We start from the raw sequence: 14,919 nt of genomic DNA on the forward strand, positions 1-14,919 counted from the left end.
TATGATAGTGATTTTAATCACTGTCAGATATCATCTATACTTGTCCCATCTATACCTCGTCCACACTGTGCCTCAACCCCACTGTACTACCGTTTTTTTTATTAACTTTTATGACTGTTTTTACCATGAAAACAAAATAAAGTCGGAAATTTTTTTTTCCATAATAAAATATATTACATTAGCTTTAATTTAAGATATATATAAAAATGTCAGTATTTCTGGAACACTTTCAAAAATTAAGCTGAAAAAATTCTACTTTCTATATGCATTTTTAAGATTTGAACCCACCCTGTATTAGAGGAAATGGTCCGATTTAAAAAAAAAGTAAATCGAATGAAAAAAGAATATAAATATTATTTCGCATAAAAAAATTGTATTGATCCATACATTTTTCAAAAAGTTATAGTATTTTAAAGTTAAAAATGTAAAATATAAGATCGAGAATTTTAACACAAAAATAGAATACAGTAGTCATTTTCACCATGAAGCGTTTAATTTGATAGTGATTTTAATCACTGTCAGATATCATTATACCTGATTCAACTATGCCACATCACCACTGTGCCGTGACCCCCCTATGCTGGGTTTTTTATTTATTTATTTATATTGATTTAAGTTTGACTATAATTTGTTCTTTTAATTTTCTTTTAGTGTTGAGAATCTTAACTTATTACACACAACTTTCTCGTTACCGATTTGTTCACTGTAAAGATTTTTATATTATTTGGTGTTTAATTTCTTAACTTACCAATAATCAAGTCTAAGTGAAATATTTATTAATAATTACACATTTTATAAGGTTTTCAATGAAAACCTTACAAAATTTTATAATGAAAACTTTTCATGTATAAAATAATAATTTAATTTTTCAAATATATAATAAAATATTAAAAAAAAAAACAAATTATAAATATTTTAGAAAAAGATATTCAAACAAATAAAGCAATTTTAACCAATGTTCAGATCACTAAAAAAGATAAAATAAGAAGTTAAGATAAGTTCATCCTATAATAATATTAATTTCCTCTTAGAATCTTTAATTTATCCGCGAAGCCCATCTTATGAAATTTTGACTTCAAGTTAAATATTCTAAAATGTTTACTATGTATTAAAGTTAAAGTTAAATATTCTAAGTGTAACAAGAACTCTTGTGAAGTATTTACAATAGGATATAATTCATTTGTGATTATACTATTTAATTTAAAACTCAATTGTGTTGTGTACTACTTTTCATTTAAAAAATGATGTATTATCTGTTGAGCATTAGTAACAAAATGTATTAAAATTTGTTTTGGTTTTTCAACTTACAAGTAATTATTTGATTTTGTGTTTGAAATGTTTTATAAAAAATTAAAAATTCTTTGTCATTAAAAAGATTTGTATCCTCTTTCATAAATTTAACATGGTTTATATAGAAATTTACCTAACAATTTTTTACCGAGATACCCAACAAAATATACATTGAACAGGTCTCTAAAGTTAATGTAGGAACAGAAATCAGTTGTTCTTGTATAGTAGGACAGGAATTAGGGAAGGAAGATATTTCAGATGTGTCTAAACTATAATCGGATAGGATTTTCAGTTGTAGTTTCGTCGTTAGTTTCGTTAGTGGAAAATATAGGTAAATCCAAAATATCAGTGTCATCATCTAGCTCACAATTTGAGGTTTCAGATGATCTCATTAAATTGTGTTTAGCTCGAATTCTAAATGATGTCCTGAAAGTCCTAGTCTTAGAATTCTTATTAAAACCTCCCTTTGACGATAAAATGAAAAAGTGTTTTCTAAAACATCCTGGTTTAACCTACTAGTTATCGAATAATCGTATCTTAAATTTTGATGTTGCTCATATAACATTATAACAGCGTTGATATTCCATAGCAAATCATCAAAATATGGAGGTTTTACTCCATATCTTTTAATAGGTTGTGATAATCTAAGGTCACTAATAATAATGTCGGCTTATTTTAGGAAGTTTAATTGATTAGGATTTTTACTATATAAAGCGCAAGAAAAAGTATAATTTTTATCATAAAGATTTTTCAACTCAACCTAATTACAAAATAATTTATAAAAATATTTAGAGCCCAACAGTTTAGTCTTATACTGTAATACCATATTTTATGTCAAAGTTCTATTAAGGATTCTTAGTATAGTATTAAAATAAAAAATTTAATTAAATTTCAATGAAAAAATAATTACAAAGAGTTAAAATCTTAAAAAACCTTACTTAATAACATGAAATGCAATTAACGAGTATAAAAATAACTATTTAATTATTTGCATCATACATTCATTTAATAATTATTAAACATTTATAATACCAATAACATTTGTAATAAATTTACGCTATCTATCAACACAATCGCCTGCGTCCAGTGCATCGTTTCCCTGCGACCATTCGTAATAAAAATTGGACTGCCAAAATTGTGTACGGCGTGGTCTATCTATATGTATAGCGTTCACCTTGATATCAACAGTACAGCTTTCTGATTATACGGCCGGATATAAAATACCATAACCATAAGAAATTAATAGATTTAAAGGCTCACATGATGTCACGTTACAAGCTTTATAAAAATCTATTGATGTAAGTACTTATTCAATAAAATAATTATAAACTCTTCTTATTTTAATAACAGGTTATAAATTAGATCATAGAAATAATGATTATTAAGTGTTAATAATATTTAAATATGTCGACATTTTAGAAAAACGTAGAATACATATTAAATTTATTATTTAAGTCAGTGTTCGAGGTCAGTGTTCCGAGGGTTTTCTTTTTTTTTACTAATACAATTCCAAAGAAAAAGGAATATTACTATTCATATGTATATGTAAATTTTAATTTACTAAAAATCCAGAGCAATCGCCAACCGTAAAATAACAGCTCAAACGAAATCTGCTCTATATAGATTCAGTTTTACCAAAAGTACTTATTTACTTTATTATTTATATAGAAATTTTATGTTCAGCATTTTTGCTTACCTTAGAATAAGTATTCTTTTTTTTTTCTTTTTTAAAATGTGTCTTTTCACACTGATGATGTTGATAAACTAACTGACATTCAGAGATTCTAAGTGAAAGTAAGTTTTTTATGCCACGTTAACCCGTCTTTTATACTTTTCTTTTAATTCAATTAGAGATCAACATCATTAGTGTTTCCAGATATTTTTATTGACATATAATTTAATTGTGATCAAAGTTTACAATATTTTCCTTAAATACACAATAATATGAGTAATAAAATGATAGCATAATTTTTGTCACGTTAATACTATTATTACAACACACTAATTATTATTAATAAGAAGTACTTAATTTCTATATTTGTCACAAAAAACCCATGCTGGTTTAAAATATAAATTATCGTATCCATTGAAACAGTGAAAACTTTTACAAATTTTGTTAGTTTACAACATAATTTTGTCATATCTTTCAGTTGGCGTTTTGCATTCGACGATTCTTATATTCTCTCATCCATCTCAAATACGCGATAATATATACACAGTTAAATTCTATTTATCTTAAAAATTATTATCATAATTCTTAATTAATCTAAACGGTACTATTACAAAGTGAAGCACAGCATTCCATTAGTAAGTGTCACATTGTATAGATATTTATTTATTTGTCGCGATTTATTACTTGAAGTCAAAACAACATTTTTTAAAGATTAAAACAATTTTACAATTATTAATTAAAGTTTTATTTATTTACAGTGTCAAAAATTTATAAGAAATCTGTTATAAAACGTTTGAATATTTTAGAAACTAGAAATAAAAAATATACTCGTATCCCTCCTGAAATCATGAAACAAAATCGCCTGAAAGCTATTAATAAGATTTTGAATCGTGGAAATAATTTAACAAATATAAATATGTCAAAACGTCAAAAGTAATATTATTATTATCTTTTTTAAAATAAGTAAACAAAATTTCATATAAAATTAAACAACACAGAATAGTTAAATTACAAGTAATAAAACTATTGAATTCTCACTGAAACTTAAACAAACTATGATTATATTAAAGATATGAACGTATTTCAATATATAAAAATTATTTTATCAATATTTTTTTTTGGATATATACAATTGTCATTGTTATGTATAGTATTTAGAGAAAACTAAGCACAGGAATCGTAATATATTTTTATGGCAATTAAAAATTTAACATAAATTTGTTTACATTATAGCAACTATACAGTGAGTCTCAATGCATCATTGTTAGAAAATATGACAGGTCAAAATGAGCCGTCAGACTTGAAAAGGAAAAATTATGAGACATCGGAGATCAAAATTATTAAAAGAAGAAAAATGTGTCACAGTCCTAGTAAGTAAAATCGTTTTAATACAACATAATTTAGTTTCGTGAGTAAGAAAATAGAAATAAAAGTTGTTTAATTTTATATTTAATAAATATCTTTTCTAGTTCGTCATGATCAAATGGTTGACAATATTGACACGGTTATTCATAACGGCCATCATTATAATGTACAACAGGTTTATGATGCCAAAACGAATCCATTCCTGCAACGAATTAAAAGAGAGATATGTATGGCGAGTGGGACTATTATAATACAAATTCCATGAGAACAAATCTCAGTCATGTTAATGATTTCAATATTATGTGTATATTATTTTGTCTTATTTTTCATTTGTTAATAATTTCATATACATTTTGTTTACGTTATCAACTTTTTTTTTGGCAACTTTTCGTATTATTGCAAATATTCTTTTTAATTGTATTAAAATTCATTTACTCAATAAAAACTTATTTTTGTTTTGAATATTGTTCACATTATTACAATAAAAATAAATAGTGTATAGAAACAAATAATTTATTAAGGTTAATATTTAATTTTATAATTTTTAAAGTAATCGTTTGGTCATATTTTAAGTCTTTTTCAATATATATTTTTACATAGCGTTCATAATTGATATATAAATATTGTATTTATTAAAGCTGAACGTTGACTAGTGTAAATTTGACTGATGACAGACGCCCATTTACTTTTTGCTATNCTGATGACAGACGCCCATGACTTGCTATATTTTGTAATGTGCATTTTTTGCAAGTGTCCTATAATACATATTTAACGTTCGTATTATGCGTAAACATTTTTTTTGAACAGATTAAAATTGCATTATGAAAAACTCAAATGGTTAACAGGTAAATTGTAAAATCTACTCTCAATTATGTTTAAACCAATTTTTTTTAAAAATATTTTAGTTCTCCAACTTCAATTTCTAAAAATAAATATTTTTGTTTTTTATGCAAGATCTTACTAAAAAACTATGCCATTAATATATAATAATATAATGTTCATCGGAGATCCAAAAAGTTAAAGTAAGAAAATTATTCATAAGCCTATAATTGAACAGTGTCATAATTTTTTTTATATAATTACTTTAAGTGTATATCTTTCATTTTGTACACGTTTTATAAAAACTTTATATCTGCTATTAGATGTGATTTAAAATAGCCGTTTTTACAATAAAACTCTTGATAATTTTCGGAAAATACAGCATCCTTTAAACATATATTACATATATGTAAAAATATTGTTTCCCGATTCAATTCTAATTTTAAAAATAATTATGTTTATAAATATTGATGTATTTATAAACATTCGATTTTTACTTTATAAATATTAGGCTGTTTAAAAAAAAATACATAGCAATTTTATAGATACAAATTGCGATATTTGCCATTGTTATGGGCTCGTTTAATAGTTGAGGTCAAAACCAAGAATCGGAAGCTATCCGACGTCTGCCCAAATATCGTCCCTATCTCCTTAAATAAGTTTTAATTGCCTGAAGGAGACATAGGCAATCGTGTACCTTAGTTACACGGGATAAATTATTAAATAAAATTAGACTATTGTTTTATGTCAACGACAAAGTAAAGTTATATTTTAGATGTTTAGTAAATATAAGGTATATGTAATGTACAATACGTCTGACCTGAATCCTAGTACAGTTGGTTAGTAGGTATATCCAAGTGAGACGGAGCTGGTTGGCTCTGATGACAATTGGCGATAGACGGGCCGTTGAATAAAACAAGTAAGGTTATAAATAATATAAATAAGAAAAAAGTAATAATATTGAAAACTATGTCTATAACGGCCACTCATACACAACTGCCCTTTGTTAGTTCGACGTCAGTAGCTCTGGGTTACAGAAGAGTAGAATTGTCACATCAGCATCTCCCTCTATGCTAATTAATATGTATTACGAATTAAATAAATAGAAATAAAACGTGTGTAATATAAGTGGTAAGAACATAGTAATAAATGTTCTTACATTACCCTCTCCTTTATTAAAGGTTCGACTCTGAACCTTATAAAAGGTCAAAATATTAAGAAAAAGGGAAAAGAAAGAAGAGAAAAAAAAATTTGTCTAATAATGCTTTTTGAGCTTATAAGTTATGGTTCTCTTTAAAATTAGGGGTGGGAACCTTATTGTGTTCACGAATCTTCTTTTAATCTTGTATCTTCATGCGATCTTAAATAGTTGTTTTCTTACGTAATTAGTTGTGGTATTCGTTTTAATTGATAGTGGTGATATTCATGGTATATATTATAATTGCCTCCTACGACTTAGTCTGTTGTTCTCGAAGTTCATTACCACTACAAGATTTTTGCTTTTATTTACATTTCATAGGGTAAATTTATATATTAATGTTAGGTTACAAAGTTAGACTTATGCATTGCGATTGAATAAAAATAAATATATAAATCTTTTATGTGTTTAAATTTATTTTAAAATCAAAATTAATTTAAGTTAACCTAATTTATAGAATAAAAACGTTGCTAAAAATTCTACAAATTTACAATTTGCTATCTTACTTTTAACTAGACAATGCATAATAACCTGTATAAAATGATAAAAATAAAAATTGTGATAATGGAACTATTTTATAGTTATTATACTGTAACGTCACAAATTCGAAGGTGGACCGTTTATGATTTTTTGTTATGTCTACTTATTTATTTTATCGCGCGAAAGAACCTTTTTCTGACACAGCGGTGTCAACCACTCATTATTTTGCCTCTGACCGCTAGATAAGGCGATAAAGAGAAATATAATTAAAATCGAATTGTTTATCAGTATTGATCCCTTCCAAAAAGACTGGCCGTTATCGATTTGAAATTGCCGTTAGATCGGTGTTGACTCTTCTCTATTCTTTCTTCTGTCATTGACCGTGCTAGGGTGCACACATTTGTTGTTTTATTGACATATTTTTCAATGATGGAGTAGAGCCGCCAACGGCGAACGGCCAGATCTTTTCGGCGAAGCATCCAGACCATCGGATGGGTCTCTTCGGAGACCGGGTATCGTTTTCTTTTTTATATTATATTTATGTAATGAGCTATATTTTATTAATTATTTTATTGTAAATTAACTTAATTTTGTTTATGTGTGGAGAGCACGTGTTTCCCTTTTCTTCTAGCCAACGCTAAGGAGCGAGTGTCCAGACCGCTCCTGGTGTTCTTCATTAATTTCCGATTAACATTAACGGATGTGTTCCAATACCGTCCGTGATGTTTGTAATATTATTTGTTTAAATATTTTATTTTATTTGTATTGCCTTTATTTGTAGACATGGTTTTTGATGCATTCGCATTTTTGTCCATGTTTAACTTAATTTTCTTTTTTTAACAATTAAATTAAATTTCCTTATTAATTTCAATTGTAATATTTATTTTATTGCGCGAGTAACTTAATTACTCGCGTGTATTTCATTCCTATTCCTTAATCTAGACACGGGCTACGGTATGTTTTACATATCAACCACATACAACTTTGATTGTCATAATTGTGTTCTATAAACCACGAGGCATTATAGTAATTTATACATATAACGACATATTAACTTAGATAATACTTTTAATTAACTTAAAATTAAATTCTACCTATGGTCCGGTAATCATATCTGATAGGTGTGACACCTCGCGTAGGTGGTGGCGACCCTTGCTACTCTAGCTAGTCGTTATGCAAGTGACAAACCACGTTGTTGTTACAGGCCGAATTACTAATCTAAAAGCCCGCTTGCAATACAATATAAAAATATGCATGTATTTAAATAATACTTATTATATCTTGTCTACTAGTCCAACTGTACAGAACGTAAAAATCAGGTTTCGATACGTGGAATAAAAAATAAACAATTAGTCAATGACAGTTAGTTTCAATATATAATTTTATTTAGTAATATGTTATTACACTATAATTTAATGTGTACTGAAATAATATAAAAGAAAGTTATTAGACAGTTTGCCGTGAAGATGGCAGTTTTGTTTAAAGTTGTTAAGTTAATGTTTTCTTAGCAATCGACCTGTCAATGCCTGTAACATATCTAAAAATTAATTTTCATTTTATTTAACCATACCTTAATTAATATCATGCAGCACATTGACTTATATTAAACTGTATATTTGATTAATATGATCAGAAAATTTAACAAAAACTAGTATATCAATTGCTATTCAGTTATTGTAAAAATTTTAAAATGGTCATCTTGAGTTATGTGTTATATAGACTTATGTAAGTATATTATTTAAGTTCATTTTAAATAGTAAAACTTTTATCCTTATTAAGTAGCAATATTGTTTTGAGTAGAATTGTCACATCAGCATCTCCCTCTATGCTAATTAATATGTATTACGAATTAAATAAATAGAAATAAAACGTGTGTAATATAAGTAGTAAGAACATAGTTTTTTTTTTTTTTTTTTAACAAAATTTTAATTATTACGCTATCTGTTACAATATTGAACAATAAGCTTAAGTGATAACATAAAAAGAAAAAAAAAAAACAGACAGAAGAGACTGAGTGAAGAGACCTCCCATTGGAGGTACTTCAACATGAATATTAATTTAAATTTAAGGTATTAGTCCTAACATAATATTAATAATAGTGATAATAAGTTGGATTGATATATATACATTTTTTTTTTTTAAATTATAAAAGTAGGTCACGACACCACTGTCTTTTTAATCTTTTGTGGGGATTTCCTGGAATAGTTGTAGATGATAGTTGGACAATAAGGGGATTGGAATGATGTGTTAACTTGTTATTGAATCGTTTGTAGTGGAGTTTGGCTAGTTTAGTGACGGTGGGTAAATTGAAGTCGGAATAAAGGGTATCATTTGAAATATAGAAGGGAGCTTTGGAGATGACGCGAAGGACTTTGGATTGGAACCTTTGTATACGGTTTGTATTTGATACTTTGGCTGAGCCCCAGAGTTGCAAACCGTAGGACCAGATGGGCCTGAGTAGTAGTTTATATAGCAGTAATTTAGTAGGTAGTTTGATATTTTTAGAAGTTAGGAATGGCCGGAGAAGACGAAAACGATCGTTCAGCGTTCGAGTTTTATTTTTAATGTGAGCTGACCAGGTAAGTCGACGGTCGATGTTGACTCCAAGGTAGCGTACATTTTGGGCAGTGGGGAGGGGTTGGTTGTTAAGGAGGAGGGTCGGGCACACTCCTTGCCGAAGTGTAAAAGTACAATGGATCGATTTGGATTCATTCATTTTAACTCCCCATTCCTTGTACCAGGCTTGGAGAAGGTGAAGGTGGTCCTGAATATAGCTAGAGGCTAAATGAGGATCAGGGCTAGAGGCTAAGATAGCTTTATCGTTGGCAAAGTCACCGACAAGCGTATGGAGGGAAGAAGGTTGATCAGATATATATATGTTAAATAGGAGGGGAGCTGTGACCGCACCTTGAGGTACGCCTGCATTGATTAAAGTAGAAGAACATAGTAATAAATGTTCTTACACCATTTTACATTGTTTTCGAAAAAATAATGAAATTCTTTTGTTTCCCGTAAGTGAGGGAAATCTTCCAAAAAATTACAAATATCAAAATTGGTAATTTTCTACTTTTTTATAAAAATGAACATATTAACATAATTTTTTTTTAAAGATAATTCAGATATTAATGATGTGTTTTATTTTTTATATAAATGTGACCCTTTACTTGCCCACGCATAAGGTTTTAAAAGGGCAACTTTTTCGACTTAAATTTTGAAACTGTTTCGCAAATAATGACACATTTATATATAAATATATATATATATATATAATTAAAGCTTATGTAGTATACTTCATTTTGAAAAAAGAAGAATTCGACTTCTTATAGTGTATGGTACAGAACGCCTTTAGAAGGATCTATTTGACCAGTTGTTATAAAGATCGTTGATTATATTATTTCGTGGGACAGCTGATCACTAGCATCTTGCTTTACTCACCCCCTTGCTCACCCATCACAGCAAATCGATGACCTCCGTGTCGGTTTTCATCCATGTGCAGTTCATTGTCATAAGTCAGTCAGTCGTTTAGTTTTACGTGTCATTCCTTTTCTGTTGCAAGCGTCTTTGCTTGAATAGAAAATTATTCGGCCATTGTACGGCATAGTTTTTTATTTCTTGTTTATTGCACCCTTGTGCTCAAAGTTTACGTGCCCTTGCACGCCACTAGTGATTGGGCCATGACCATCACTAAATATCTTCATTGCCGTAGTCGCCTTTTCGCGGTCTGTTCTCATCTGCCATTACGTACCTGGATTTACACTCTGACTCGTCATACTCAGATATTCGACACCATTACCACAAGATCTCATACAATCCACTAATCATCATCAACAGCGTCATCTATACAGCTGAGTTTTATATTATTTTTAATGTTAATTATTGTTTGTTCTAATTGAGATTAATTATTTTGTTTTATGCCGCTTCGCCGGCCACTAGTATTTAAGGGCCCCCCGTTACCCCTTAAATTTAAGATACTCTCTGAGGAATTTCTAATATATGTGATTATTTGTTATTTAATTATTGTCTACTCTCGTTTACTTATTGGATGTATAGTTAGCTGTCATCTCCTAGGTGACCCACTCTCACATCATTATTAACGTTTTATTAAACAGGCTTAAGGTAAAACGGCATTCTAGTGCGGTGCACAACTAGCCGTCCTACGGTCTAGCTGCCTCGTACGCAACATATAGTCTTCATCTAAATTTTATATTTCTATATTTTCTTTATATAAAATACCTAACAAGGATTTGATATATTAATAATTCCACCAATTTTTTTATATTAGTTATATGAATCTAACTTAAATCGGTTACTCTACAGTCATTCACGCTTGAGGTACGAGATTCGAACCCGTTATTCAAATTGCCATTTTTTTGCATTTTTATCTTAACTCTACTTAAGGTGGAAAAATCCAAAAATTCCTTTAATTTTTATCTCATTTAGATTGAATAACTTCAATGAATATCAAAGATCCCGTCACTTTAGTCTATCCTCGTGAAAAGGAATTTCTTAATCATATTAAAATTATTTTACATTTCAGTTTTTTTTTTTTTTTCGTTAATTTTCCTCAGCTCTCACTTGATTAATTTTTTTAACAATATATCAAATAATCCCAACTATTATCTAGTAAATATATTATCCTCATAAATGAATAAAATTCTCCTTCATTACATAATAAGTTGCTTAATCATATAGACAATTAAAATCTTTCATTTCCAGTGTTTTAAACAATTAATTATCGAATAAAATTTGAAATAATCAGTTATAACTATAAAGTTGCATAATCTTACTTTTTAATTTATAAATTTTTTAACTCAATTTGTGAGTATATGAAACCAGTCTATAATATTCCACATTTTTGGTGACATATTACTCTATTAATTATTTAAAAAAAATGATTTTCATGTAATCATGTAAACATTAGCTGATATTTTCTCTTGTCTTAGGTTGGAACATGTAGCTGTTGTTTTATTTTTATTAACCATACAATTATGCATTTTTTATTTCTATGTCCTTACTCAGTAAAATAGAAGTATATAATATTTCAAAATTTTACTGTTAAATTATAGGCTTATGAAACAATTTTCTTATTTTAACTTTTTGGATCTCCGATGTCTCAAACTTTTTTATTTTGTGTAAAGTTGGAACATGTAGCAGATTTACCAGAATTACATAGACTATTTATATTTGAACCGTTTAGTACACGAAAGATGGAAGACACCGTAATTATCAACAGCTATTTGATTATTTTCAAATATCTCAGGAGTAGCACTAAGTTTAGCTCTCATGCTCTCTATTTATGTTATAACAGTCATATATAGTTTTTAATTTAATTTCATAGTATATTATGTATAATATATTATATAAAATGATCAACAAATTTCTTTTGAACACAAAAATTGTAATACTCGTGAAGTAAATTTTCTGCGTTGTTTAATTTTTTAGGCAATATTGATTACTTATTTATGAGAAATAATAAAATTACATTTAAAGTCTTGTTATTAACTCCTCATGTAAATCTTTATTTGTATCAGATGCTGTAAAAGATTCATGTTGACCATTATAAACTTGCTGATCTTCATAATAAGGACTATTGTAAGGACTTGAACTAGGAGTCTAGTATATTTGAATATTCTCCTGCGACTTTGCTGTATTCATATATAATGCATTATGAATCTCTTTTTCATCATTTAGAATAAGATCAATGAATTTTGCATAACTTAGTATAAACAAATTGGGAGAATAGTAATACACCACTTGTTTTCCTTTGGGTGTATCAATAAAGTATCCCACAGCTGATGTATTCTCATGTCTAAGGTTGGAAAACGTAATCGTTGTTCTTTAGTTCGTTTATTGTATAATAATTAACACAGTCCATATTTCTTTCAGTCGAAAATTATGCTATAAAAATTATACTTTATGTATAGCTGAAAAGGGATAAAAAAGAATTAAGAGTAGATTTTACTATTTACCTGTTTAACATTTGAGTTTTTCATAATGCAATTTAAATCTTTTCAAAAATGATGATTACACAGAAGCGCTCGAAGAGAAGTAATGAATTATAGGGTACTTGCTAAAAGACGCGCGTTAAAAAATATAGCAACAAGTAAATGGTCGTCTGTCGTCAGTCATATTTACACTAGTCAACGTTCAGCTATAATAAATACAATATTTATATATCAATTTTGAACGCTCTGCAAAAATATATTGTGAAGAAGACTTAAAATATGACCAAACGATTACTTTAAAAATTATAAAATTAAATATTAACCTTAATAAATTATTTGTTTCTATACACTATGTATTTTTATTGTAATAATGTGAACAATATTCAAAAGAAAAATAAGTTTTTATTGAGTAAATGAATTTTAATACAATTAAAAAGAATATTTGCAATAATACGAAAAGTTGCCAAAAAAAAAGTTGATAACGTAAACAAAATGTATATGAAATTATTAACAAATGAAAAATAAGACAAAATAATATACACATAATATTGAAATCATTAACATGACTGAGATTTGTTCTCATGGAATTTGTATTATAATAGTCCCACTCGCCATACATATCTCTCTTTTAATTCGTTGCAGGAATGGATTCGTTTTGGCATCATAAACCTGTTGTACATTATAATGATGGCCGTTATGAATAACCGTGTCAATATTGTCAACCATTTGATCATGACGAACTAGAAAAGATATTTATTAAATATAAAATTAAACAACTTTTATTTCTATTTTCTTACTCACGAAACTAAATTATGTTGTATTAAAACGATTTTACTTACTAGGACTGTGACACATTTTTCTTCTTTTAATAATTTTGATCTCCGATGTCTCATAATTTTTCCTTTTCAAGTCTGACGGCTCATTTTGACCTGTCATATTTTCTAACAATGATGCATTGAGACTCACTGTATAGTTGCTATAATGTAAACAAATTTATGTTAAATTTTTAATTGCCATAAAAATATATTACGATTCCTGTCCTTAGTTTTCTCTAAATACTATACATAACAATGACAATTGTATATATCCAAAAAAAAATATTGATAAAATAATTTTTATATATTGAAATAAGTTCATATCTTTAATATAATCATAGTTTGTTTAAGTTTCAGTGAGAATTCAATAGTTTTATTATTTGTAACGTAACTATTCTGTGTTGTTTAATTTTATATGAAATTTTGATTACTTATTTTAAAAAAGATAATAATAATATTACTTTTGACGTATTAAATCCTCGGCCATTCTATTAGAAAAGTTTTCTTCAACGTCAGGAATCTCAATTGATGCAGGATTTTGTTCTTGATGTTTTGACATATTTATATTTGTTAAATTATTTCCTCGATTCAAAATCTTATTAATAGCTTTCAGGCGATTCTTTTTCATGATTTCAGGAGGGATACGGGTGTATTTTTTATTTCTAGTTTCTAAAATATTCAAACGTTTTATAACAGATTTCTTATATATTTTTGACACTGTAAATAAATAAAACTTTAATTAATAATTGTAAAATTGTTTTAATCTTTCAAAAATGTTGTTTTGACTTCAAGTAATAAATCGTGACAAATAAATAAATATCAATACAATGTGACACTTACTAATGGAATGCTGTGCTTCACTTTGTAATAGTACCGTTTAGATTAATTAAGAATTATGATAATAATTTTTAAGATAAATAGAATTTAACTGTGTATATATTATCGAGTATTTGAGATGGATGAGAGAATATAAGAATCGTCGAATGCAAAACGCCAACTGAAAGAATTGNAAATATAAGAATTGTTGAATGCAAAACGCCAACTGAACTAATTGACAAAATTATGTTGTAAACTAACAAAATTTGTAAAAGTTTTCACTGTTTCAATGGATACGATAATGTATATTTTAAACCAGCATGGTTTTTTGTTACAAGTAAACTGAAAAATTATTATAATAATATGTTAAGGAAAAAAATAATGGATGTTATTGTGCATTTTATATAGCCATGTGTATAAAAATGTCAGCATATATGATATTTTGATGACTTTTTGTTCATAACCAGCTTACAATGAATAGAAATATATGTCAATTCAATATTATTATTATTCCTTCTC

General features: G+C 27.5%; 2 protein-coding genes across 6 annotated transcripts in view; one reads left to right on the forward strand and one right to left on the reverse strand.

The window, feature by feature from the left end:
- LOC126905890 (uncharacterized) overlaps nucleotides 1-4,724 on the forward strand; it is a 20,022-nt gene extending 15,298 nt beyond the window's left edge. Inside the window, exons 1-4 of one of the 4 annotated variants that reach the window (XM_050686010.1) lie at nucleotides 3,315-3,597; nucleotides 3,721-3,895; nucleotides 4,196-4,332; nucleotides 4,432-4,724. In XM_050686010.1, coding sequence (XP_050541967.1) covers nucleotide 3,597; nucleotides 3,721-3,895; nucleotides 4,196-4,332; nucleotides 4,432-4,592 — 474 coding nt within the window. In that variant the 5' untranslated portion in view covers nucleotides 3,315-3,596 and the 3' untranslated portion in view covers nucleotides 4,593-4,724. Of the gene's footprint in view, nucleotides 1-2,480; nucleotides 2,589-3,314; nucleotides 3,598-3,720; nucleotides 3,896-4,195; nucleotides 4,333-4,431 lie in introns of those variants that run through there. The other 3 variants (XM_050686011.1, XR_007704134.1, XR_007704133.1) reach the window with 3 other exon arrangements.
- LOC126905888 (uncharacterized) overlaps nucleotides 1-14,581 on the reverse strand; it is a 16,831-nt gene extending 2,250 nt beyond the window's left edge. Inside the window, exons 1-4 of one of the 2 annotated variants that reach the window (XM_050686006.1) lie at nucleotides 14,425-14,581; nucleotides 14,046-14,301; nucleotides 13,609-13,745; nucleotides 13,439-13,509 (exon numbers count right to left, since the gene is read on the reverse strand). In XM_050686006.1, the coding sequence (XP_050541963.1) occupies nucleotides 13,439-13,509; nucleotides 13,609-13,745; nucleotides 14,046-14,301; nucleotide 14,425 (465 nt within the window). In that variant the 5' untranslated portion in view covers nucleotides 14,426-14,581. The remainder of the gene's footprint in view (nucleotides 1-13,438; nucleotides 13,510-13,608; nucleotides 13,746-14,045; nucleotides 14,302-14,424) is intronic. The other variant, XM_050686007.1, reaches the window with a different exon arrangement.
- Between the last annotated feature and the right edge of the window lie 338 nt (nucleotides 14,582-14,919).

Source organism: Daktulosphaira vitifoliae, unplaced genomic scaffold, assembly GCF_025091365.1.
Source record: "Daktulosphaira vitifoliae isolate Bord-2020 unplaced genomic scaffold, ASM2509136v1 Scaffold_4, whole genome shotgun sequence".
Taxonomy (NCBI): domain Eukaryota; kingdom Metazoa; phylum Arthropoda; class Insecta; order Hemiptera; family Phylloxeridae; genus Daktulosphaira; species Daktulosphaira vitifoliae.